A 27,597-nucleotide genomic window follows, 5' to 3' on the forward strand; every position below is an offset into this window, starting at 1 on the left:
CACATACAGGCACACAATCTTTGTCTCTCTCTTCTTCCCTTCCTCTCCCCATCCCTCCATACAGGGTATACCAAAAGTTGAGCCATACAGGATATACCAAAAGTTGAGCTCTATAGACCAATCGCAATATGTTTTACTCTTTTTCCCCCACAGAAAATGCTACTGTATTAAGGAATACAGTAAGGTCATATAACAGTTTTTAGAAGAAAATGAAAACCAATTCAGAACATTTTTAATATACAGTAATGCATATAATAAATATTCAATGGGGTTTGGCTTTTGGTATACTCTGCAGTGATAATCAATGAGAAAAATATTGTAATATACACTAGTCTATCTTTTCCTCTTAATGCCTGCTGCACTAAATTAACTTATATATCTTCTGTTCAGAAGAAAAACCACCTCTGCCACCAGTAGCAGAAGCAGTGAATACTTACCTGGTCAAGCCTACATGTAACATTATGAAGACAGTTCGCAAAGTCATAACAGAGCGTGTATCAACATCAGAAGTCTACAATTTCTTAAATGGATTCCAATTAAACAATGGATATCTAGAGAATAAAAATTTTTATATATGGAAAGGTACATGATAAATGCTAAGAAAATTTGTATCAGTTTGTTCATTAAGATGATGACCTGATTTTTTTTTAAATGCAAATATTAATATTAAAATATAATTAGTAAGATGTATAAAGTTGGACATATCTCTCCCTTGAAAATAGCAATTGTCAAATAAACTATGATGGCTGGATTCCCCAAACTAAACAAACTACATTAACAACTGCACAACAGCCACTAAAATATAGCACAAAATAGTCCAAAATAGCCAAGAGAGTCATGAGTTTACAATCTGGCTCAGCTATATTATTGGAAAGTGAGTGGGATAATTCTAATTCCACAATATTTTAAATGAACAATAAAAATATTGCAAAAGGTATTTGCAAGAAATGAAGAATAAGAGTTGGGGTACCACATACCACTCAGTAAGATTTTTAAGGAATTTTAACTGTAGTTCTAGTTTGAGGCTAATTTAACAAAAATTCTTTTTCACATTTACATTCACAGGGAATGTTTTTAAAAGTTGATAGTTATGTTGAAAGTATATTATGGGTGATATTGATTTGTCTGCTTTTGCCCATTTTTGTTTAATTTTCATATATTTATTAATATAGTATTACAAAGATCAATATGGTTTAAATCTGAATTCCTGTGATATATTCACTGTCAATCTCTCAATATTATGGAAATATTAGTTAATATCATTCCATGTAGTCAAGGTTTAATGATCAGTGCAAAAATTAGATTGAATGAAGCATGTGTTTTTTTGTTCTCTTTATTTTCTGTTTTTAGTTCTCCTCTCCTCCTTTTTAAAACCTTCTTTTTCTTTCTCTTGTTTCATTTATTAAAGCAAATCTGTTGGCAGTTAATCAACTGCTTCCTTGTTTCATTCTGGTCAGATGCTCTTCAGGTGCTATTTCATTCTTGTTTCACACTGGCAATTTTCAGTGCAACAATACTTTCAAAAGAACATTTAGTTATTAAGGTTTCTCTTGAATCAAATGTAATTGGATAACAAGCTGCTTCAAATAACATTCCATACTCCACAAGTTACAGTTTATGAATGTGGAAATGTGATGTGCCATGTGTCCTAAAGAAAATTAGAAGTTGAATCAAACCAAAAAGCAAACTACTTTTTGAAGCTATGAACTGCTAAAGAAAATGTTTGCCTTTCAGATACTGTACTGGACACTTTTCCTAACCAGTTGATGACTTCATTGGAATATCTGAGCCTTATAGATACAGCTGCCTATATAGACACCAGCTATGCACCACTGATGAAACCAGAGAGAAAAGTGGATGTCATTATACATTTGAATTATTCTTCAGGCTCACAAACAACAGTAAGATGACTTACAATTAAGTGTTGTTTTTGTGTCATTAGTTTGTGTCTTACACTTACAGAATTCTACAGAAAAGAATTCTGAGAGGTTACATGCATGTCCATATACAGTATGTGCTTTTGCTTTGTCTGAGAATGCTAGCATTAAATGGGCTTAAAAGGATGGTGCCATTCCCTTTGGGGATTAACATACACAATTGCATTTTCACCCATATTAAACACTGTTATTGTAGTACTGGCAACAAGAAAACCCTCTTTAAAAGTCTTAGAGATTATCTATGGAGGTCACAAAGCTGGGTAGAAAAGGATTTGCTCTTACCTCCATTTCAGTGTCTTCTCTCCCCAATTTGTCTGGCTGAAGTTTTTGATAAAGTGATTAACTGAGTTGTGGTGGCACAGTGGTTAGAATGCTGTACTGCAGGTTAACTCACTGCTTACTCCAGGAGTTGTGCTCACTCACAACCTTGAATACTGAATGGTTCAAGGTTGACTCAGCCTTCTATCCTTCCAGGGTCAGTAAAAATTGTTGGGGGCAATATGCAACTTTGTAAACTGCTTAGAGAGGGCTATAAAGCAATATGAAGTGGTATATAAGTCTAAGTGCTATTGCTAACAGTCCAGAGGTGAAATTAGCAGGGACATTCGCTATTGAAGTCAATAGTTTAGTTGCTAATCCTAGTGTGTAATGCAAGTTCCAAATATGCAGGTTTTTATTGATGGTCATCTTTAAGTGAACAAAACACGAGGCGTTGTAAAATCCAGTGAAAATACCAATGTCTCTTAAGAAGCTGTTATGTTTGAAACACACAAAGCTAAGTTATGGAGCACACAGAGTTGGGAAATTATAGGAAGTTGTTCCAGTGGCACCCTATACTTAAGTATATCTTAAATGCAAGAAATCCTGACACTCCATCTACGCACATCCATTACTGATCAGTTCTGATTACAAGATTCAGGTTATTCAAGAACAATAATCTACCTCTGGGTAAATATCCAGCCTAAATATCCCAAGCAAAGAAACATTCTATTTTTGCCTAAGGGGCCAATGTGTGTGACTTAGGTGCTGTATGAAAAGCAATTTGAACATTGTAAGGACCAAATTCAGAATCGAGTCTAAATCAAGACACTTATTATTTTCACAGAAGACCCTCACAGGCTTTAATGTAGGAATAATATAGATAAGATGCAGACATGGACATGGTTCTGTTGATTACAATAACAGAATTAGCCTACAGTAAAGTAGAATTAGTTCATCTGGTCTTATTTCTTGTCTGATATACCTTGTACATCAATCTTGCAAGTCTGAAAATACTTTTTTTTTCTCCTTTCCCTTTCCAGCCCCAAAACTAGGAAGATCTCTCTTCTAAGCCACTTGCTCTGCCCACATTCCAGCTGTAGGCTAAGCTGCCTTTTATGCAACTTTTCCCTTAGTTGTGTCTTGTTACCATATCTCTCAAGGCCATTCCCATATACCATTATACAGGCTCAGTGGAACCATATTCATTTACCCAGTCACGTTCTTCGTGCACAGATAAGTTGAATTGTATGCCAAGGGAGATTATCCTTAACTAATAGATCCCTATTAAGTCTTCTGGCAAGTGTAAGAAATCAGGAACCAGGGTTGTTCAATTGGGTACAAGATTATTCCATGCTATCTCTAAACAAGAATCTGTACTACTAACTGTCAAGGCAAATTTGGCAGTAGATAAGACTCAATGGAATTGAAGGATGACTGGACTTAGATCTCTTGTGGGCACAAAGAGACTCTACACTGATGGAGGCACTTGATCCCTCTCTTGGGCTCAATCTAGTCACCCCCTACACGTTCCCTTGATTTTCTAGGTAGAAATGAATTGGAGTGGCAAAGGTGGTATTCAGCAGGTTCTGACTAGTTCTGGAGAACCAGTAGCAGAAATTTTGAGTAGTTCAGAGAACGGGCAAATACCACCTCTAACTGGACATTTTACATTATCCTTCCCCTGCCATGCCCACCAAGCCATGCTCACAGAACCGGTAGTAAAAAATAAATAAATGAATCCCACCACTGAGTAAAAGGTCAAGAAATAAGCCTGCATCAATCAAGAAAGAAATCTGACTATTATTAGTGCAACTTCTGCTTCTTATTGTTATTATTTGCTTTGTCCTGTGATAATCTAGCCTTTAGAGAAAGCCTCCAGATACTTTGCAAAGCAAGGGATTCCTTTCCCCAAAATAGATCTGAGTAGGGAAAAGAATCTGAAGGAGTGCTATGTTTTTGAAGATGCTACAGATTCCGAAGCACCTATTGTGGTTTTTTTCCCACTAATAAATGATACCTTCAAGAAATACAAAGCACCAGGTAAGTTCCTTGGTTCCTTAACAGATCTAACAATTTTTTCATCATTTGGTGAACTAAACGCTCTACTACACTTGTGCTATTATAAACATTTGGAAGTTTACACAAGCCTATCATCATTACTCATAATCCTTTGCTAAGTTGACCTTCATTTTCTTTATTTATAACTCTTTATTTTAAAAAATATCTTGTTAGTTGTCCCAAAGATGATTTTCAAATGGCAATTGGACTTTGTTTTTTCCCTGAAGATGTTTTGCTTCTCATCCAAGAAGCTACTTGTCAGTTGTACAACGTTGGAGTAGTCCAGAAGATATTAAACTGTTTCAATTACATTAAGTCAGTGGCGTATAGTCTGGAGTCCCAGGGACATATATGGGCTTACAATTCTGGGTTTAGTCCAAAGGACCCTTGGGAAATTTGTCCCCAAACTGTATTGCTTAATATGACAGTGGAGGGAAGTTGTTAAATTAAATTAAAGTAAGGATTTGCCCCATATCTCTCTCCTGGCTTTTTCTACTTCTTGAATGCAATCCCTAGCACAACATTCAAAAGCTGCTTCCCGCCGTCTCCTTGCAAAATTAAGTTTCTTATGTTAAATAGATCTAATATTATGGGCGTTATAATGCCTTTGAAGTGCTTGTCTTTCCTTCCTCTCCAACATTCATTATGACTTGTTTTAGAGTCTTCAGCCTTTGCATCATTAAAATGCTACTCCATCCCATGACAAACAGGAAGTTAGGAAGAATGGAAGTTCCTGTTTGTTTGTGGGATGGAATAGCACCCTAATGATGTAAAAACTGAACTTAGGAAAATAGATGCTTTGCAGCTTGACAGCTGAATGTCAGCAGGCTTCCTTCTCAGCAGAGGCCTCAACATTCCTGCCATTCTACTATAATGGATGGATAGTGGAGCCAAAGTTATTATATTCCAGTGGGTGAAATGTGTGGCCCTTGAGATATTTGCAAACTCAATTCAGCTACATCTTCTATTTGGAATTGATGAGTGTGTGTATTTTGTGATTTTCTTTTTTCCGACTCTTTCTTTTTTACTAAGTATGACTAATGTTGAAAGATGGTGGAAGCTGTAATTCAGAAAGCCACAGGTTCCCCAACCCTAATATAATCCAGCAGAAGAAGGTTTAGCTCAGATCAACTCTTGTGATAAACAACATGATATTGATTTGTGTCTGTAATAGGGATAGCAGCACTAATAAAATGATGCTGACTTTGTTGTGTAGATGTTGAGCAAATAATATATGTAATGGTAAATGTTGTTTTTCAGGTATGAAACGTGGTCCCACTGAAATGAAGCAAGGTGAAGTTGATGTAACTAGTCTTTGTTCGCCATATGAAATAAAAAACTTTCAATACACCAAGGAGAATTTTGATAAGTTAATAGAGCTAACCAGTTACAACATTCAGAATAACAAAAACTTAATCCTTCAAGCTTTACAAAGAGCAATAGAGAGAAAAAAGCCTCGGACCAAACAGACATCTTCTCAAATCTGACTGGAAGACTGACGAAACAAGCTGTTGCAATTTTTGTGGATTAACTTATTATTAATGGCTATATCAGTTTCCTATATCTTTAGAACATAATATATTTTGGCTATGACATATTAATACTATGTACAATAGCAGAATTAGAAGGGACCTTGGAGGTCTTCTAGTCCAACCCTCTGCTTAGGCAGGAAACCCTACACCACTTCAGACAACTGGTTATCCAAACTCTTCTTAAAAACTTCCAGTGTTGGAGCATTTACAACTTCTGGAGGCAAGTTGTTCCACTGATTAATTGCTCTAACTGTCAGGAAATTTCTCCTTAGTTCTAAGTTGCTTCTCTCCTTGATTAGTTTCCACCCATTGCTTCTTGTTATACCCTCAGGTGCTTTGGAGAATAGCTTGACTCCCTCTTTTTTGTGGCAGCCCCTGAGATACTGGAACACTGCTATCATGTGTCCCCTAGTTCTTCTTTTCATTAACCTAGACATACCCTGTTCCTACAACCATTCTTTATGATTTTGTCTCCAGTCGCCTAATCATCTTTGTTGCTCTTCTCTGCATTCTTTCTAGAGCATCAACTTATTTTTTACATCATGGCAACCAAAACTGGATGCAGCATTCCAAGTGTGGCCTTACCAAGGCATTATAAAGTGGTATTAACACTTCACATGATCTTGATTTTATCCCTCTGTTTATGCAGCCTAGAACTGTGTTGGCTTTTTTGGCAGCTGCAGCACACGGCTGGCTCATATTTAAATGGCTGTTCACTAGAACTCCAAGATACCTCTCAGAATCACCACTATTGGTGACCACATATACTGTACCTGTGCATTTTGTTTTTCTTGCCTAAATGTAGAACCATACTTTGTTCACCATTGAATTTCATTTTGTTAGATAGTACCCAGTGTTCAAGCTTGTCAAAATCCTACTCTATCTGGATTAGTAGATCTTGGAGCATTTGATCTGTATAGTAGCATCTGAATTTTAGAAAGTTTTCCCAGAAATATTCATTGAATAGTCATTTCTTTAAGTCATCAAACAAAATGTGCTTTAAGTGATATGATTCACAATTGTAATCTTTGCTTCTATCATGTGTATGTCAGACCCTTATTATTCTTGATATTATTATTTAGATTGTTGCTGTGGCTACAGGTTATTGTATCTTTAATTTATTATGTAATACATATAATAAGCATATTATGTATTTTTAATAGCTAATATTCTCTGATGAGTTTACAAATAATTTTTTAAAATCAATGAAAGATAAAAACAATATGATAGCATAACTCTTTTTCCTTTGTTCTCAATAAATAAACTAAGCAGAAAATATGTTGCGACTGGAAGCTATATTTTAAGAGTGAACTGCGCCCTTGTTCCTCTGAAGAGGTTGGCAACATCGAAGCAAACATGAGCAAAAGAGGTTGGGGGATAATATACCCAGGGGTGGGATTCTACCAGTTTGCACCTATTCGCTAGAACCGGTTGTTAACATTCTAAGCGGTTCGGAGAACCGGTTGTTAGAAGAAATTACTGGCCTAATCCTGTAAGGAAGGCAGGAAGGAAACATTCTGATGTTGCTTACAGAAACTGCCTCTCCTTTAACCCTTATTACATTTTTGGCAGGACTAGACTTCCTGTCTCAGGAACTTTTCTGGAGTTTTTTTTACCCTCCTTTGCTGGTACTTTGCTTGTGTGGAGTGACCATTCAAAGTTACAATAGCACTGAAAAAAGTGACTTATGACCATTTTTCATACTTATGACTGTTGCAGCATCGCCACAATCAAGAGAGGCCAGGCGAGGAGATGCGTGCCTCGATGTGAGTGATATTGAGTTGGCCACACCCAGCCAATAACATGACCACCAAGCCATGTCCACCCAGTCACATGACCACCAAGCCATGCCCACCACCTAAGCCATACTCACAGAACCAGTTGTTAAAAATTTTGAATCCCACCCTGAATATACCTATTTTATATCAGTGTAAAAATAAACTTGAAAACTTGCATGGCAAGAAGAGCAAGAACCGCCAGTTCTTGACAAAGAAGAAAAGCAACCTCATTTAATCTGAAATATTGGGATGGATAATTAAGATATTATGAAAGAAGAACAGATTCAGGCTGGGAAAGCATCATTCTGGAAATGTCAATTGAATTTAAATTGTGAGAATTAGATAAAAGATACAAGGGAAAATCCTGTAGTGGGGTGGCATAGATTTGGGGCTTATTTGGATTTTTTGATTTTTTTTCTGAAAAATAGTTTTTGTTAACATTGCCCTTCAATGATATTAGATTACCTCCAAAGTCAGTTTGATTAAGTGTGCTAGACCATCAACACATTTCCAAGGAAAACAACATTTTCAATATTTGTTTGGGGATTGGGTGGGGAAGGGTAATATAGGGAGAAGCCATATCAGGCGACATAACTAAACTGTTACGTTTTCAAGGGGAAAAGTCACCATTTGGTTTCTGTTCTTTTTTTCTTACTTTCAAAACACCACCCCCTGCTTTCTGGACTGAAAATAGGGTGGATAATTTTGAGATGTTATGTTTGTACAGCTCAGGTAATTTCATAGCAATTTGCTTTAATAAGCAGGATATAATTAAAATACATCATGCGCTGTTACTTTTGTGTATTTATTAATTTCTGCTACAGTCTATAAAAGTTGAGGGAGCTCCAATTACTCTGACTAAACACAGGTCATTTTTAAAAAAGTTTTAGTTTGTAAAATACTTCTGGTTAAAATGGGAAACACTGTAAGTGGTAATTAATTTACGTGTTTTGAATCTTGTCTAGTATCTCAGACCTCTCCCTTTAATAAATTGTTTTCACGTGGGTGCAGTCATTTCAATCTTTCACAATTTAGTCCAGTGTTGCAATATAAAGTTGGAGAATTATATGTGACACCAAAGATGACAGGAAGGAAACACAAATCATTGTTTGTGAGTACAAATATGGTAATCCTGTTAAAAAAACCAGTCTTATCAAATCCAATACATTGTTTTGCAGAACGGTCAGTCAAGGCTTTTAGGAAACATATCAGAGGTGGTATTCAGCAGGTTCTGACCAGTTCTGGAGAACCGGTAGCGGAAATTTTGAGTAGTTCGGAGAACCAGCAAATACTACCTCTGACTGGAGAGCTTACAGCAGTGGTCGCCAACCAGTGGGCTGGGGACCACTGGTGGTCTGTGAGAAAATTTTGGTGGTCCGCAGAGAAATGTCACCCCACAAAGCACCCACAAAGAAATTAATCCAGGCTGTGCAGGAACACAAGACTGTGCTGCCCACATGGCCAGTGGGAACACAAGGCTTGCGTAGCTTGCATTGCAAACAACACAAGGTAATGAGGGGAAGGGGGAAAGGGCGGAGGGGGGAACTTGCCCCACTCACCCCTCACACCTGGCCTGGCCACCGGGCTGCTTCTTTCCGCTTCTTTCTTCTTCTGCTTTTGGCTGCACGCAAGGAAAGCAACAAAAGTCTTTCTTTCCCTCCCCCAAACTCCACCAGAAATGAGTCTTTGGGACCCTGCAAGGCATCCTGCTCCAAGAAGCTGTGCCAGTTTGACAAGTCTCACAAAGACTCATTTCTGGCGGTGTTTGGAGGAGAGAAAGAAAGACTTCTGCTGTTACTGCTGCTTTCCTTGCATGAAGCCAAAAGTCTCACTCTCAGTCTCTCTCTCTCTCTCTCTCTCTCCCTGCAAACGGAGCTGGAGACAGTATCCTGCAATCCCAAATAAAGAACGATCGATCGGTACGAAAATATGGTGGGGAATTTTCCTGCAGACTTTTTGGGGGATCTTCCTAGGATCCACGGGATTTAAAATTATGAGTTTGGTAGTCCCTGAGGTCCAAAAGGTTGGTAACCCCTGGTTTACAGTATCCTTCCCCTGCGACACCCACCAAGCCATGCCCACAGAACTGGTAGTAAAATAAATTGAATCCCACCACTGAAACATACGTATAGGGCTGGAGGAAAATTGTCCACAGGATCTGTTATCCATAGGCATATTACTTCTGCCAATGAAGGAGAATATTTGTGGCTCAAAGTTGAAATGAAGGGTCCTTGGTGCTCTCTGGGCTTGTTTGTTTTTTTGCAGACATTTTATTACCCAAACCACGTAACATCATCAGTGCTAGTCCTAGTCCAGGACTAGCACTTACCTAGTTTGGGTAATGGAAGATCTGCAAGAAAACAAACAAGCTCAGAGAGCACCAAGGACCTCTCATATTACTTCTAACTTGGGTGATGGAACATAGCCATTACTACTACTATAGTTCCTGACATGTTTTTACCCCCTAATATTCCCTTTGAGGCCATCAATACAACCCACTGGGAAGCTATAAAACAGGCAATATTTTAGGCACATGCCTCAGTCCAAGGTCCCCCAATTTGCAGATATGAATGACATTGTCAAAAGGAGAAAAAGGCAGAGATTGGTTTGCAATGCTGTGTTTACCATCTTGCCTATTTTGACCCTCCCTTGAAGACACTACCATAATGTTATTACTATTTTTTGTTTGTTTGTTAAGGAATTCACATGTTGCCAACACCGAGAAACAATTTACGCCAGAGGTCTCCAACCTTGGCAACTTTAAGACTTGTGGACTTCAACTCCCAGAATTCTCCAGCCAGGCTGGCTGGAGAATTCTGGGAGTTGAAGTCCACAAGTCTTAAAGTTGTCAAGGTTGGAGACCTCTGATTTATGCCATGGCTTTTCCATGGAGGCTATGAAGAAGCATTTAAAAATTACTCATATCATCAAACCTGTTTTTCATCCGGGCAGTGACAAAGTTTTAGTCATGAAAACAGGCTTTACCCTTTGTTCTGCAAAGACCTGCATTTCCCTTTTTTCACAGTTCATCTCATGTCTTTCTGCTTTTGTGTGTGACCAAATGGAAGATAACCTAGGTAGATCAGCAGGTTTGTTTAGAGATGACTTATCTTTCTATCATGTATCTTTCGTGCAGTTTATTTCATTATCCCAGATCAGCTGTTAGATGACTTCAACAGTTAATATCATTTAATAGTTTATTATTTTGCAGCTGGCATACTACAGATAATCTTCAATGGAGAATGCCCATTACCAGACTCCACCTCCTGGTCTCCCTGATCCAGTCATTAAGTAACCCTGTGGCTCATTAAAGAGAGCATGGGAGGTATTCTGACCCAGGCTTCGTCAAATTTAATAAAGCACAAACTGAATTTAAAAGTAAAAGCTTTTAATGTGACACTGGGAATTACTTGCATTCCCAGCCAAAACTCATTATACACAGTTCCTCCAGATAAGAGCATGCTTTTCAGCACTATTGAATACTGCCAAGAAACAGAAGTCCAATTAAGGCTAACATAAGCCAACCCCAAAACCTAGAAAAAAAGCCTACCAGAGTACAGAGCTTCACGAAGGACTGTGCTTCCTGCAAAGCTCTTCATCATTGAGGACTGACTTTTATCCCTTATGGGAGGGGCAATCACCTCCCAGCCTTACTCCCGAGTTGCCTTCTTCCTCAGCTGCTCTTGCCTTCTAGCAGCTCTGTGCACACGCACACTGGGAACAGGCTCCCAGGGGTCCTCTGCTTTGCTGCTGCCAGACTCCAAAAGCTCTGGAGGCAGCACCCTACACTCAGATAGTCCTGGCCCCATCCCTACATCGGATACAGGACCCTTGTCCAAGTCCTTTCCAGACTCCTGGACTGGTTCCCTTTTGTCCTCAATGTCCAAAACCTCTGCTGTCCACACCGGCTGCCAACAAACCACAACAGGAGGCCTCAGGGGTGGAAGGGTCCTGAAAGGCTTAGTAGAGGTCCAGGTCTGCCTGCCTTGGACTTCCCAAGGCATCCCCTACCACCGAAACGCTCTGTTCTCTGTTTCCCATCCCTCAGGCTCTCCACAAGCCTTGGATTTGTTCCCCACATACCTTCTCTCCCTGCACTGTCCCTGAAGAGCTTGGGCCTCCTACCTACTCCCCCATTATCCATCACACACAGACTTTAAAGGTCTCTGGAGCTCCTGACCTCACATTGGGGAAGGAGGGCATGTTACTCTGACCTTCAGTTTCCCTGAGTCACATAACCACCATTTCAGCACAATCACACTTCCTTTTGGCCACACTGAAATGGCAGCTGCTTCTGTGATATGGCCATGTGCCTCAGAATAGAGAATAGTTGGAAGGGACCTTGGAGGTCTTCTAGTCCAACCCCCTGCTTAGGCAGGAAACCCTGTTCCACTTCAGACAAATGGTTATCGAACCTCTTTTAAAAAACTTCCACTGTTGCAGCATATACAACTTCTGGAGGCAAGTTGTTCCACTGGTTAATTGCTCTAACTGTCAGGAAATTTCTCCTTAGTTCTGACTTGCTTCTCTCCTTAATTAGTTTCCACCCATTGCTTCTTGTCCTGCCCGCAGGTAGTTTGGAGAATAGCTTGATTTCCTCTTCTTTGTGACAGCCTCTGAGAAATTGGAACATTGCTATCATGTCACCCCCTAGTTCTTTTTTTTCATCAGACTAGACATACCCAGTTCCAGCAACCGTTCTTTATACGTTTTAGTCTCCAGTCACCTAATCATCTTTGTTGCTCTTCTCTGCACTCTTTCTAGAGTATCAACATCTTTTTTACATCGTGGCAACCAAAACTGGATGCAGTATTCCAAGTGTGGCCTTACCAAGGCATGATAAAGTGGTATTAACACTTCGCGTGATCTTGATTCTATCCCTCTGTTTATGCAGCCTAGAACTGTGTTGGCTTTTTGGGCAGCTGCAGCACACGGCTGGCTCATATTTAAATGGCTGTTCACTAGAACTCCAAGATACCTCTCACAGTCACCACTATTGACCAAGGTACTACATGGTACCTGTGCATTTGATTTTCCTTGCCTAAATATAAAACCTTACTTTTTTCACCATTGAATTTCATTTTGTTACATAGCACCCAATGTTCAAATCTGTCAAGATCCTTCTGTATCTTAAGCCTATCTTCTGGAGTGTTGGAATACGAAGTGATCCATTCTGCTTCCCTAACACAGTCTGAGCAGTGCTGTGGAAAACTCTGGAGAGGAGGTCCAAGGCTTGCAGAGATTTGGTGAGGTGGGATGGGAAGGAAGGCAGAGAGGGGCTTAGAGCATTATTCACTCATAAGAGTAAATGACTGCAGGGATGCTGCAGCGGCTGTAGCCTCAAAACCAGGTCATAAGTAGCATATGGACAGTCTGTAGTAACTTCAAACAGTTGCTAAGCAATTGGTCATAATCCCAAAGGTGCTTTTTCAGGAGGCAACTGGACTTTCTTGTTTTTTCTTTTGAAGATGTTTCGCTTCTCATCCAAGAAGCTTCTTCAGCTCTGATGGGACAGTGGGGAATGGAAGGATTCTGTGATTCAAACAGAATGAATACATAACATTAAAAACCAAACAGAAAGCATTTACATAAAGGTAAATGCAACAAAGTCAATAAGTTTGACAACTATTTTATTTTGCTTTTTAGAACTTGCATAGGATACGTTCTGGTTTCACCATTATTTTTTAATAGTAGTGTTCTTATTCTTATCTAGCATGGCTTTAATTTCCACTTTCAAGTGCAAATGAGGAAGCATGATAGAATGTCCTCCCAAGCAAGTAGGTTCCATTTCGTGAGATGGTTTGGGAGCAACCCTATTTTTTTTTTCCATTGAGATTTACTAGAGAAACGATTTATCTTAAATTACACTTGAAACTCATTATATATTTTGTGCTACAAGCATCTCTTCAATCACGGAGGTAAATTTAGGGTGGGCTACAAATACAGAGGAGAGAAAAAACTAAACACACATAGGGAAGTCGAGGAGTTATTCATAAATTTGATTTCCACAAATCTAATCACAAAAGCATCAATGCAACATGTGGTGGGGGTTTATTTAGTGCATAAGGATCCTTCCAAAGTACCTACATATATTTCTCCATAATACAGAAAAGGGAGAAAGAAACAGACAGAATTCTCTTTCACAACCTCCTTCCTCAAGGCAACGAGCTATTATTTAGCAGGTTTTCCCCGTCTACTGAAGTAGGAGAAAATGGGCTGGGATCCCTATTTCTCTTCTGCAATCCAAATGGGCGGGCCTAATGTTTAGTTTTAAGGTACTGTACCTTCAGAGTGATTGCTGCCGGCATAACAGTAATAATGTATCAGCAGCACCAACCAATTAAGTTGACTTTTAAAGCAACACCTGCACTGAGTGAGACCATAGCAGGACCACTCTCTCAGGTAAGCAACTCTTTCTTCTGGGAAAGAGTAATCTGTATTTTTGTTATTTATTTGTGCTGAGATTTTGGGGTATTGAAAGGAAAAGACGTTAGAAAATAAATGTGTATTTATTTTCTGCCGAAGGGCTAAGTAAAGTAGACACCTTTCCCCCCCTGATAACTAAACTGGCAAAGGATACTGATTTCTTTCTTTCACATATTCTCTACTGTATTCCTACAGCCAGTATAGTCATAGTGACAGGTTTGTATGAAAAATAAGTTGCATACCAGATCATCAATTTGGGAACTCACAATCTGGCAAGAAACCCTGCTGGAAGTTTGCCTAGATTTGGAGGCTGTGCTCACACAGTGGAAGGATGCAGTCTTCTGGCATCTTTGAATTAATCCCTGTAAGATGAATAAATATGCCCTGGTGAAATGGGGAGCAGCCAGCTTCAAAGGAAACTCAATGAACACAGAAGCGGCTGGGAAACTGTTATTTCATTTTTAACTTCTTCACCATATACAAAAATTTGCTCAGATCTGTTCAAGGTCAATGTTACTATGGTTAAAATTATTGGAGACCCAATTATTGGAGACCCAAAATTCTCTTTAAAACAATCCAGTTGGGACACTAAAAATTTCAAAGATGCAATTCCTAGAGAAGCTCTTTTGATGCAAGGAACCATCTCTCACACATCACGACTGACTGGGACTGGTTAATTTCACTCCAAGAATTCAGTTCCAATGAATTATTTGTGTTAAACTGATTTTCTTTAACCAGTAGAATGGGTTCCCTTCAGAGATTGTGGGTGCTCCATCACAGGAGGCTTTTAAGAAGAGATTGGACATCCACTTGTCTGCAATGGTCTGGAATGGTATAGAGATTCCTGTTTGAGCAGGGGGTTGGACTAGAAGACCTCTGAGGTCCCCTCCAACTCCATTGTTCTGTTCTATCCTAACCACAGCCTGGATATAACTTTTCGCATGACACACTAACCTGGCCCATTAACTACTTAAGCAAATAGGCTAGTTGCTGATTAAATGCACAAGTATAAAATCGGTAGTACCTGGCTCAAAAGTAGTGACTGAGAGGGATCTAGGTGTCCTACTGGACAACCAGCTGCCAAAAAAACAATTCATTCCTAGGCTGCATCAACTGAGGGATCAGATCAAGGTCATGTGAAGTAATAGAAGCACTTTATACTGAACTGGTAACAGTGGTTGGTTTCAAAAGATTTTCCTACCACTTCGGTGAGCACATGCTTTGCGCACGCATGCGGCAAACACGTGTGTGTGTACCAAACACGTGTGTGCACCAAATGCGCACTTTGTGCACGCGCAGAGTATTTGCTAATGAGCTTTTCCAGCAATCCCTGTGTGTTACATAACTGATGCATGGCAATCCACTGTGCTGCGCCAATCAGCTGAGCTTGGAGAACAAAGTATAAAGCACAGCCTAGAGTTTGGGCAGGCGGGTGGGCCAAAACAGCTGATCGTTGGAGCGAACCGATTCTTAGCTGATCCTCAGAGCTACTAGATCTCCCCCGAACTGGTAGCATACCACCACTGACTGGTAAGAGCACACCTGGAGTACTACATCCAGTTCTGGGTACCATGATACAAAAAAATGCCGAGGCTTTAAAAAGAGTGCAGAGATAAGCAATGGTGATAATAACGATTCGGGAGGCTAAAACCATACAAGGAATGATTGCTAGGTATGGCTAGTCTAAGAAAGAAAAGAAGTAGGGATGACAGAATAGCAGTCTTCTATCTTGAGGGACTTCAGACTTGAGGGACTGCCACAGAAAAGAGGGAGTTAACCTATTTTCCAAAGCACCTGAGGACAGGATAAGAAGTAATGGGTGGAAGGTTATCAAAGAGAGATCCAACCTAGAATTAAGGAGAAATTTCCTGACAGTGAGAACAATTAATTAGTGGTATGGCTTGCCTTCAGAACTTGTGAGTGCTCCAACATTGGAGGTTTTCAAGAAGAGATAAGACAAACATTTGTGTGGAATGGTATAGGGTCTCCTCTTTGAGCACAGAGTTGGATTAAAAGACTCCAAGATCCTTTCCAACCCTATTATTCTATGTTCTACATTCTAGTTGTCAACACTGAATTTTGTTGGATTTCAATTCCCACCATTCCTTACTGTTGTGGTATAAGATGCAGTTAGAATTCAGCAACATTTCATAGCTTATCCCTGACCTAAGTGACAACTGTATACAGACGTATCTAGAAATAGGTTCCACTGAAAGCTATTGGATTTGACTATTTTAATTTTTAAAGATCACATTTTACAAAATGCAAGATTAATTTTATATGTGTTGTCAACTTTTTCATTCAAGGATAATTGTCCTTTTGAAATTTTTTAAAGTGCTGATTTTAATTCTTATATTTTATTTATTCATTTACTGTCTTTATTATTTATATAAATAACTCAAGGCAACAAACATACACAATACTCCTTCCTGCTCCTATTTCCACAACAATCCTGTGAGGTAAATTGGACTGAGAGAAAGCCCAGAGTCACCCAGTCGGCTTTCTTGTCTAACGTGAGACTAGAACTTATGGCCTCTTGGCTTCTAGCCTGGTGCCTTAACCACTAGATGAAACTAGCATCAACTGTTCACTCAAAGTATCTGTTTCTAACTATGATGATGCCAAATGTGCATCTTTATGTCACAATGCAAGTTCCACACCTTCATGCACAGGTACATAAAAAGCAAAGTTTGCATTTCACCACCTACCACCTACCCCAGTATTGTATTTCAGAATTTCAATATCTACTAAAATAGTTTTTATTTGATGCATTGTGTACTACAGGGGTGTCAAACTCTTGGCCCACAGACCAGATGTGTCACATGCTGGCCACACCCACACCTGGTTTAGCGAAGGGGGAAAAAGTGATAAATCACATGATGCCACCATGATGATGCAGGTTTGACACCCCTGGTGTATGTACTACATTAAAAAAAATCCCAACTTACCTGTGTGTGTGTGTGTGCGTGTGTGTGTGTTATTTAACATATTCATATACACACTCTTTTTCCCTTCCAGGACAATTCTATAAATGCATCTCCTGTCACAAGTGCCGAACTCCAACATGATGAAATACACTGTGATTCTCAATGCAAGGTACTATGAACATTTAATTTTAGAAAAAGGTGAATTATCATATTTTTTTGGACTATAAGATGCTCCAAACTATAAGACACACCTAGCTTTTGGGGAGGAAAACAAGGGGAAAAAAATCTGCCTCTGTCTCCCAGCAATATGCCTCCTTGCAGCAAACAGCAAACAGCCTGGTCAGCTTCAGCACAGCCTGATTTAGCATGAGCAACTGATTGGATCGGCCTCCTGGAATACCGCCTATCAGCTGTTCCAGACTGTGGGGATCGTCATTACCCATTGCCGCTGTCGCCGCCCATTGCTGCCACCACCTATCTGCCTCTGCACGTCCCGTTTTCGATCTCCGCATGCTCCATTTTCAGCTTCCGCATGTCCTGTTTTCAGCCCATTTCAGGTGACGGGGATCGCCGCTGCCTATTGCTGCTGAACATGGCGATAGGTGGAGGCGACGGCGATGGACAGCAGTTATCCCCACAGCCTGGAACAGCTGATTGTTGGTATTCTGGGAAGCCAATCCAACCACCAATCAGCTGCTTGTGCTAAATTAGGCTGTGCTGAAGCTGACCAGGCTGTTTGCTGTTTGCTGCAAGGAGGCAAATTGCTGGAGGCAGAGGCCGAAGGGTGGGGGCCGGGGGGTGGGCGGGGCTTTGGCAACATTCTCTCTATAAGATGCACAGATATTTCCACCCACTTTTTTCGGGGGGGGTGGGAGAATGGCAATAGAGGTTATTATTATTATAGACCAAAAAATACGGTAAGTAATCACTAAAAAGAATAAAAACTGACAAAAGAACTATTTGAGCAGACTGATCATGGTAACCTCATCTCCAACAGTTGTAATGAAATAAATACAAGTTATTTAGCTAATTTTTATGTAACTGCTCTAGATATTAATTACTGTTATAATTTTGCCACTTCTTTACCATACACAACTCATACTCTGTAACGGATGTTACCACTTCAATGGCTGGGTTGACACATTACTAAACCAATTGCATTTTGATTGGATTCAGAATAGTGCTAACTCACCCATTTGTGGTTCATTCAAAAAACAAGCTAGACAACGTATCTTTACGATATCTAAGGAAGGACTTAAAAAATAGATGGATTAAATTATGCATTTATTCCATTTTTTGGTTCTATGAGCTAGCTAGGCCCGGTCGAAGTGATGTTTTAGATGTGAAGGTATCCGGTATCAGCCAGTGAAACAGTCTGGCAGTCAATGCTGCTTGCCAGTTCTTTAGCTGAGGAATGGAGATACGCCATGGCATGATAGCCAAAGCAGGGGAAAATCAGAGTTCATGAAATGTTGACCTCTTTCAAAAGAATGCCTTATTGGCTGTATAAATTTGAGTTTATTGGATTCAAGCTTTTTTCTCTTCATTAGCACTATTTGTTTCTTTTAGCAGCAAGGAAATAATGATGAGGTCATGAAGTTGGTAGGTTTGTGCCAAATACAGGCAAGGCTAAAAAAAGAGTCACTAATTCTCTCCTTCAGTTTCTCATATGTATTTGATAGTATGACAGCGATTTACATTTAAGGTTTATTATGAGGATAGCCAAATGAAAATCACACAGTATTTTTATCCATTTACGATATCAATGGTACATAACAATTAAGTGCATAGGAAGTTACCCACTGACTTCTACATACCAAAAATTCTACCCACAGGAAGGAAAGGTTGGGAGAAGTGGGTGTAAGTGACCTGTTATCGTAACAACTATTCTGACCAAATGACCTGATTAGAGGAAATGATGAATGCCAAACATAACATTTGTTCGATATGAATAAATATGAGCAATATTTTTCTTAAAAAAATCAAAGTTGATAAGAAATACTTGTATACAGTTCTGTACGATGTCACATGAGGAATTCAGTCATTACTTCCATACTTGAGCTGCATTTGATTGGGAAAGATAATAATATATCTCCTCATTCTGCATAAGGTGTTGTATGATTAATAGATTTAACAAAAGTAGGCAAACTCATGGAAATCATCTGGTCCTATTAGCTGAGATGGCAACCAAATACCTATTAGACATGCAATAGGCAGCAACTCAATTACATCCACTTCTCCCAACCTTTCTCAGCTGGGGTTCCATGAGAGATCATGATTGGACAAAAAAATGTTTTGTTACTTTGCACATTGCTATGCTGGCTGGGGAATTCTGGGAGTTGAAGTCCACACATTTTCAAGCCAACAAGATTGAGAAACACTAATTTAAAGGGTTGCTCCATGGTAATAAGATTGATAAAGCTGTGCTAAAGTGCTCACTTTAGGAGAGAGAGAAATTAATTGTCATTTTTCAACAACTGCCCTTCCTCCAAAGTATTATGATGAGTGCTGCTGAAAAGAAAGTCAATTTTGGAAGATGAAACACTAGACAACATTTCTCAAAAAGAAAGATGGGAAAAATATGCCAAATACCAAATCTATTTCTGTCTGGTTTGCTTTAGATTTGGATAATTGTATAAATCAAAGCTTTGGGCAATGCCTACACTCTTGTAATTGAAAAAGGATTTTTATTAATCCTGTCTTCTGTCTTTTTCTTAGGAAATGGCAAAATGATTTCCATCCCCTAGATTTATTTTACAATCTCAAGTAATTCTATTTATGAAAATTGAAACTTGAATCCTCATCAGTGATAGCAATCTGACCAGATATATTTAATTTTTTCATAATTAAACAGGCAATGACAGTCAGCTTCATACTGTATTCAAAACTGCTTTCATTTGCAACTAAAAAAGCATGTCTTTGGAAATACAAGCAAACCAAATGTATGGCCTCTTTATTCATCTATCAATGTTTTATCCCATCATAATCAAATGACTCCATGTGGCTTACATAATAATCTGATCCAGTCTGATTAAAAGACTAACAAGGCTAATCCAAAATGATATAAATAAGAGATCACAGTAAAGAAGAACAAAAGACAGAGCAAAATAATAAAATATCACAGTTTTCTACTCTTATGTTGTTTTTCAGCAAATGAAAACATTTCCTTGCAACTTGCTTACCGTTCGTGTAATACGACTAAGGAATCTCCGCCAGGCTGATGTCCGTGAGTTATCTTTGTATTATTACAGTTTCAGATTTTATTAGTATGTGTTAGCCACTGTTATTTAGACATTTGTAGATTAAAAGCAACTTCAGAATTTCATTCTTGATTAATTTATTTCATAAGGAATTGCATCTATGTTCCAGTAGCCTTTATGACTTAATGATTAGCAAATTCTGAAGTTGGATGAAAGGAATATTTGTAATCTGTATAAGAAGACTAATCTTGAGGTCCCCTATGATTCTATGATTGAGAATAACCCAACAAAGGTCATGAAAAGATGTAAAGCAGAAAAAAATGTAAGAAAGTATGTTGGTTCTTGAAATCACAAATAGACTGACTATGCTAAGGCATAAGATATTTGAGGAGTCACATCATTCAACTTCTTTTTCGCATAAAATTGATTGACGTTTATTTTTAATGTGTGGACAATCTCTCTTTAGGAAACACAGGAAATCAATTTCTTTGTTAATATACTGGTCCTCAGGTTTGTTTTTGACTGCAGCTCTTATCATTCCAGATTATCAGCTATTTCTGCTGGGCTGTATAATAATTACAGCCTGTATAGTAACTACAGCCTAGGGATTTTGTTGATGGGTTCATCTCTCTGACATAGAGATAGGAAAGCAGATAGCTTTCAGATGTTTTAGCCTTCAGTTTCTATCACTTCTTACTAACATGTCAATGAGAAGACCCTGAGAGCAATACAGTTCAAATGTTTTTGAAATACAGTAAGTAGTTTGCATTAGATTATTGAACAATGCATGTAGAAACGAGCAGTGATGTGCAATATTCATATATCAAGAAATCAATGAAATGTATGTTTCAATTAATCTCCTAAGCAAGCAGAAACTGACGCAATTTTACACAGTAAAAGTGAAATGCATCATCATTTTGAATAGTTATTTGTGTGTGTCTTTGGATGTGGGTGTGATGTGGAATTGTTTGCAATTCAAAGTAAAAAACCAGGTGCAATTGGGAAACCTTTTCAGTCAGTCTTTTTAACACCTCCTTTCTCGGGTGTTAACATGTTTCATATGATCACTACAGCTCTATTCCAGTGGTAGGATTCAAATTTTTTTACTACTGGTTCTGTGGGCGTGGCTTGGTGGGCGTGGCTTGGTGGGCGTGGCAGGGGAAGGATACTGTAAACTCTCCAGTCAGAGGTGGTATTTGCCGATTCTCTGAACTACTCAAAATTTCCGCTTCCAGTTCTCCAGAACTGGTCAGAACCTGCTAATTCCCACCACTGATCTATTCTTGTTCTTGGAATGTTTTCTTTGAAGAACTCTTCCAGGTCAGAAATCTTTTTAGATTTCTTTGCATGTTTGAAATCTCCCTATAGATTTTCAATAATATTTAAGCCTGGGTAATGTGAAGTTTAACTTTCTTTCCTCTAAAAATTTGATTTAGAGGCATGTTTTTGAGGTTGTCTTGATAAAATATCCAATTTCTTTTTTTACTTCAATTTCTTAACTGAATGTGGGATATTAGCCAATAGGATATATTTATATATTGAATCCATTTTTCTTCTTCTTCTTTTCCCTGGTGCAATATTTTCTTTGTCAATGATAACCACAAAGCATAATAGAGCCACCCTGTGCTGGATGTTTATCAAGAGGTTATTTTTTTCAAATATGTCATTCTTTTCCCCACAATATATGTTCTGTAATTTAATAATTTAATTGGTCATTCCGAAGTACTTTGCTTCAAAATATTTCAAGCTTCTCAAGATTTCCCCCCCTGTACTGGGCTGTATAGTCCAGGGTTCCCCCCCCCCCTGTACTGGGCTGTATAGTCCCTAATCCCAGGGTCCCTGGCCCACTACTGAGCCATGGCTTTTTTGCAACTGGGCTGCATGAATGGTGGGCCAGCATGGGTGCACACGCGAATGCACCTCAACTTTCAAAAGTCGAGTTATGTGTGCATGCCAGCCACCATTCACGCAGCCCAGTTCAACTCTCCCCCGCTCTGCTAGAACGCCAAGCCACAAAGGTTGGGAACTGCTTCTTTAAATGATGACTTTTATGATGAGACCAGAGAAAGGATTTTATCCTGACAACTATCCCATGGAGATGACATTGTATAGGTAAAGCTGTACTTGTGGATAACTATTCCATGGACAGCTAAAATTTTCAGCAGATGATTATTCATGACCTGCTGGTTCTGTTTTACAGACCTAACAAGTTTTCTCCCAGAGATTTGACTTGGTCCTCCAAAACTTGCCTTGATCTTAATCCTGTCATATAATTTTTGTTTTTTTGTTTCTGAACAATGTTAAGGAACAATGTTATTAACGAGTGGAATTGTTCCTTAGAAATGCTAAAGATTTTTAATAGCCTTCTCCACTCTCCTGTAAGAGTGAATTACTTAATTTTCAAATGATGAGTGAGCTCTTTTTTCTTATACAACAGAGTAACCAGAGATTGTTCACCAATGATTTAATTTTGGGCCTTATTAACAACTTTCCAATTTTTTTTTAAAGAAGTAACACAATCAACAGGAAAGATGTCCTAATTTATGAACCTGCCATATTCAGTATTTTTGTGCTGTACATAACTAGTAAGGATGCATTGAAATTTGCAGAAAGATTTACAGTATGTATAAGTGATGTCAGCTTCTCTTTTTAGGAATGTGCAGAAACATAGAATTTGATCAGGGTGCCAAAACTTGCTCATGTAATTGCAGATTTGCAGGATAAGCGGATTTGTCTAGTACCATCCCTTTACCACCCTAGGGCTTGTTCCTCCCTATACTCCTTGAGAGCAAAGACAGATGTACTGAGTGTTAGACTACTGAATTGTACACATACAGGTAGTCCTTCACTTATGACCACAACTGAGCCCTAATTCCTGTTGTTAAGTGAGATGTTTTTTAAGTGAGTTTTGCCTCATTTTACAGCCTTTCTTGCCACAGTTGTTAAGTGAATCCCTGTTAGTAATCTAGTTGTTAAGTGAATCTGGCTTTCCCATTGACTTCGCTTGTGAAATGGTCACAAAAGGTGATCATAGGACCTTGGGACACAGCAATGGTCATAAGTATGAACCAGTTGCCAAGCATCTGAATTTTTGATCACGTGACCCTGGGGATGCTGCAAAGGTCACAACTGTGAAAAACGGTCATAAGTCACATTTTTCAGTGCCACTGTAACTTTGAATGGTCACTAAATGAACTCATGTAAGTTGAGGACTATCTGTAATTGTTGTTAAGCTTCTTCATGAATTATGCTTCATTGGTAAAACATACATATTTCCCCCCTTATTACTACTATTACAGCTATTAAAAAAACATATGACCCTTAATACATCCAAATACACCTGCCAATTACATATATAATTATCAAATACTGTATAATTCTGATGCTGCCATACATATATTATAGCTATTTCTTCTATTATTCATGCAATCTCTATCAATATGTATAAACATCTGTCGGGGGCGAAGGGCATGTGATGAAACATGCATTGAGATGTCAGAGTGATAATTCCATTCCTTTGTACTTGGCATTGTGATGTCTCAATGCAAGCAAAAAATGGTAGAATTTTACTGTGATATCGCACTGCATGTTTCATCATATTGAAACATGTGATTAGGAGTGCATGCTTATGATACATGAATGCACCATACAAGTAGACAGGAATGGATACAGGATGTGAACTTACAAGAACTATAATTTTCAGGAAACTGCATACATAGTATATTGTACACAATCTGTATTTTTTAAAAAGAAAAGATTGAGGGTTTCCACTTCATTAAATCCCCCTTGATAAGCGATGGAAACTCCAAAAGCAGGTTATTTAAAAACAGGTGGGGAAACTTCCCTTTGACACTTCCCTTTAAATAACTGGGTGATAAAAGATAATAATAGATATCAATAATAGATATCATGATAGGTCAAAAGATGTGATATAAGAGTTGCAGAACGCGTTGATTTATTAGCATACTTTATGTTTTAAGGTGTCTCAGGATAAATGCTTTATGATTATTACTTAAGAGCTTAGGGCAGACTCAGTGATATAATGATACACTCTTGTATGACAGCCATTTTTTTTTATTTATGCTGCCTTGAATATGATTGGAAGCTGGCTTAGAAACTGGCAACATTATCTTTTTTTTCCTCTTATACAGTAAGCAACTCTGATTGTTATGTGACCCTTTGCCTACCGACTGCAACAACTGAGAAGCTGAAGACTAAAACTGTAAATAATTGCAAGAACCCTGTTTGGAATGAAACCTTTTACTATAGAATTCAAAGACAAGTCAAGGTGAAAACCTTTTATCTCTTTTAGCCGCTGCTGAACAGCTTCCAAAATATATTCCATTTTATCCAAATTTGTATGCATTGTTTGATGTCTTGATATTTGTAGGTTTTGGGTAGGGTTCTGTTTGCTTTTCACCATAATGCTTGTTTGTGTTATTATTATTTTTTTTAAAAGAAAAAGATAACTGAGGGAGGCTATGATGGCCTTTGCTATCTAGACTCTGAGTAGGAATTTATACACACTTCTTAACTTGTGTCTAGTATTGGTACAATATTTCTCATCTTTACTTCTCAAATTAGGAAAAAGTTAAGTACTATATCTCTAGAATTAAACAAACAACATGAAAGGTTGCTTGTAACTAATGAAACACCTGCCTGTTTTATTAAAATAACCCTTTTTCAGTGCCTAAAAAATTGCAGCTGCTTTAAGGTTGCATTAATTCTAAACAATCAACTCCTAAAGCAACCACAATTTTGATTCATGTTCATGTGGAAGCTTGAAGAAAGATTGGCAAGATTTAATGAATGGTAGGAATACGTCTCACACATGATCATATGAATTCTGAAAAACCTCTTCCAATTCATTTTTAAATCATGCATAACCCTACTTAGTAATACATTTTGAAAACCACTGAAGTGTATCAGTGTTTATGTCAATATCACACAATAACTTCCAACTTCTACATTTGAACATTTTAAATATACCAACAGCACTTCAAGGAAGAGAATAAATAAAATCTGATAATCGCAGTCTGCAACAATAAACATCAAAAAAATTGGAAGCAAATGGTGAACATATATGATGGCATGAGTTTTACTCACTAAAATCTGTATTCTCCTGATCTATTTGATGACATAGATTCTTACTTATGAAAGATGATTTCATAACTAATGTATTCCAGTTTGTATTCCAGAATAAGAATGGAGTTGGGTAGATATACATTTAATGAATGCCAGAAGACTATTCTTTGTGCTTGCTACTATAAACAAAAGATTACAAAGCATTCTGTGCTGTGCACTAAATATCAAAGAAGGAGTATATTTCATCTTTCTTACAGAAGATGCAGATAGGTCCTCTCTAGAAATGGTCCAGCAGTTTTTAGAAATAAATCTTCCAAAACTGGGAAACTGCTTAGTTCATTCATTTTATACACTGCACTTAAGAAAGATATCATACAAACCCAGAACAGACTTAGGTAAAGACAACTAGGATGATCAGGGGATTAAAATCTGAACCATGTAATGAAGACTGATGGAACTGAGAATGTTTATGCTTGAGAAGATTGAAAGCTCATCCTCATATCCCACTAAATATGGCATTAAGATGCCTTTTAGAGGACATGTCCACATTCTGTTGCCTCCAACTCATTCCTAGTCCACCATGGAGATGTCTTAAAGTGCCAATAAATAGAATGTAGGTAGCTCAGGGTCAGGGGTGGGATTCAAATTTTTTAACAACCGGTTTTGTGGGCATGGCTTAGTTGGTGGGTGTGGTTTGGTGGTCATGTTATTGGCTGGGCATGACCAACTCAATATCACTCACATCGAGGCACGAATCTCCTTGCCTGGCCTCTCATGACTGTGGGGATGCTGCAACAGTTGTAAGTGTGAAAAATGGTCATAAGTCACTTTTTTCAGTGCCACTGTAACTTTGGACGGTCACTCCACACAAGCAAAGTACCAGCAAAGGAGGGGGGGAAAACTCCAGAGAAGTTCCTGAGACAGGAAGTCTAGTCCTGCCAAGAATGTAATAAGGGTCAACAGAGAGGCAGTTTCTGTAAGCAACACCAGAATGTTTCCTTTCTGCCTTCCTTACAGGATTAGACCAGTAATTTCTTCTAACAACCGGTTCTCTGAACTTCTTAGAATGTTAACAACCGGTTCTAGCGAATAGGTACAAACTGGTAGAATCCCACCCCTGCTCAGGATTGAAATGTGGTCTTTGTGCTCTCTGAACTTGGTTGTTTGCTTGCAGATGTTTGGCCTGCCATGGTTGGAGGGGATCCCAATAATACAGGGAAAGCTACTGTATATAAACAGAGAACAAACCCCACTCCCTTCTAATAACATTGAAATTTTTACCTAGTTGGGTAATGAAATGTCTTCAAGAAACCAAACTCAGAGAACTCCACAGTATCTCAGAGAACTCCACAGTATCAAGTCACATTTATCTATTCCAGTTTCAAAATCAGGATTTCTGACTTCTTCCAGCAGGAGTCATGCCATAAAGGTTATGGTAACCCAATCATTTGACACTGCCCTCCATTTTGACTTGGGCCACTATACAGATCCGATGCCTGCCTCCCACAGAAGCATCTGCCTCATGGTGGCTGCTATTTGTATACTTTATTGTAAAATGGCAATAAAGCAGAAATGTCAAGCATATATGCTGAAGGAAATACAGTATCTGTATTTCAGCCACATCTGCCCTAAGGTCTGCTTTATAGATACAGATAATGCCTGCAATATAATATATTTCTTATTCTTCGCAGAATGTGCTAGAGTTCTTTGTGTATGACTCAGATGCTGTTACTGAAGATGATCACCTTTTCACTATCAATTTCGATGTAGCTCGTCTTCCTGATAATGAGAAAGTTCTCATGACTTTTAAATGTGATCCAGAGGTGAGAAATATTACACTGTAAGAACAAGTATACTATATGTGTTAATCTCTAAACAGTTTGTAATCCACCACACTGAATAGAATCCACTTAGTCATCGGTAGCTAGATAGGTTTTTTTTCTTGACTGACTGATTGGCTACCATGACTGTAACTGTAACAAAATTTAGTTACTGGGCTTCCATAACTTTTCTGAATCATAAAAGAAATGAGATCTTTCTCAATAATTGATTCATCAGTTATACCTGCAAAAATGCTGCTAATAAATAATAACTCATTGTGAGTTGGGTGGCATGTAAATTTAATAAATTATTATTATTAGGAAGATTTCATGCATCTTGTGAAAAAAAGCCCTCAGAATTTGGCTCATGTTGAGCACCAGAAAAAGTGAGGGCAAGTAACCTGCATTTCTGTTTTGATTTTTGATCTAGATTTTATCTATAACATTTTTCAAATCTGTCATATTTGTCACATATTCCACATTAATACTATCTGATTTTCTTTAAAAAATGTTGACTTTTTAATAGAGTTCACTTTTGTCTACACTTTGCAGTGCAGCCTTATTTTAATTTCT

At 38.4% G+C, this 27,597-nt stretch overlaps 2 protein-coding genes across 2 annotated transcripts in view; both read left to right on the top strand.

Moving 5' to 3' along the window:
- The window catches only part of LOC113438555 (cytosolic phospholipase A2 epsilon-like), a 44,369-nt gene extending 37,336 nt beyond the window's left edge, over nt 1-7,033 (top strand). Inside the window, exons 16-19 of the mRNA XM_087930997.1 lie at nt 391-582; nt 1,735-1,901; nt 4,058-4,238; nt 5,517-7,033. Coding sequence (XP_087787123.1) covers nt 391-582; nt 1,735-1,901; nt 4,058-4,238; nt 5,517-5,743 — 767 coding nt within the window. The 3' untranslated portion in view covers nt 5,744-7,033. The remainder of the gene's footprint in view (nt 1-390; nt 583-1,734; nt 1,902-4,057; nt 4,239-5,516) is intronic.
- Nucleotides 7,034-13,875: 6,842 nt separating this feature from the next.
- Nucleotides 13,876-27,597, top strand: part of LOC113438568 (cytosolic phospholipase A2 epsilon-like) — a 40,463-nt gene continuing 26,741 nt past the window's right edge. The window contains exons 1-5 of the mRNA XM_026703984.2: nt 13,876-13,968; nt 17,011-17,088; nt 20,070-20,145; nt 24,271-24,407; nt 26,896-27,027. Coding sequence (XP_026559769.2) covers nt 13,885-13,968; nt 17,011-17,088; nt 20,070-20,145; nt 24,271-24,407; nt 26,896-27,027 — 507 coding nt within the window. The 5' untranslated portion in view covers nt 13,876-13,884. The remainder of the gene's footprint in view (nt 13,969-17,010; nt 17,089-20,069; nt 20,146-24,270; nt 24,408-26,895; nt 27,028-27,597) is intronic.

Source organism: Pseudonaja textilis, chromosome 1 (genome assembly GCF_049901715.1).
Source record: "Pseudonaja textilis isolate UNSWEBS1 chromosome 1, rPseTex1.2, whole genome shotgun sequence".
NCBI classification, from domain to species: Eukaryota; Metazoa; Chordata; class Lepidosauria; order Squamata; family Elapidae; genus Pseudonaja; species Pseudonaja textilis.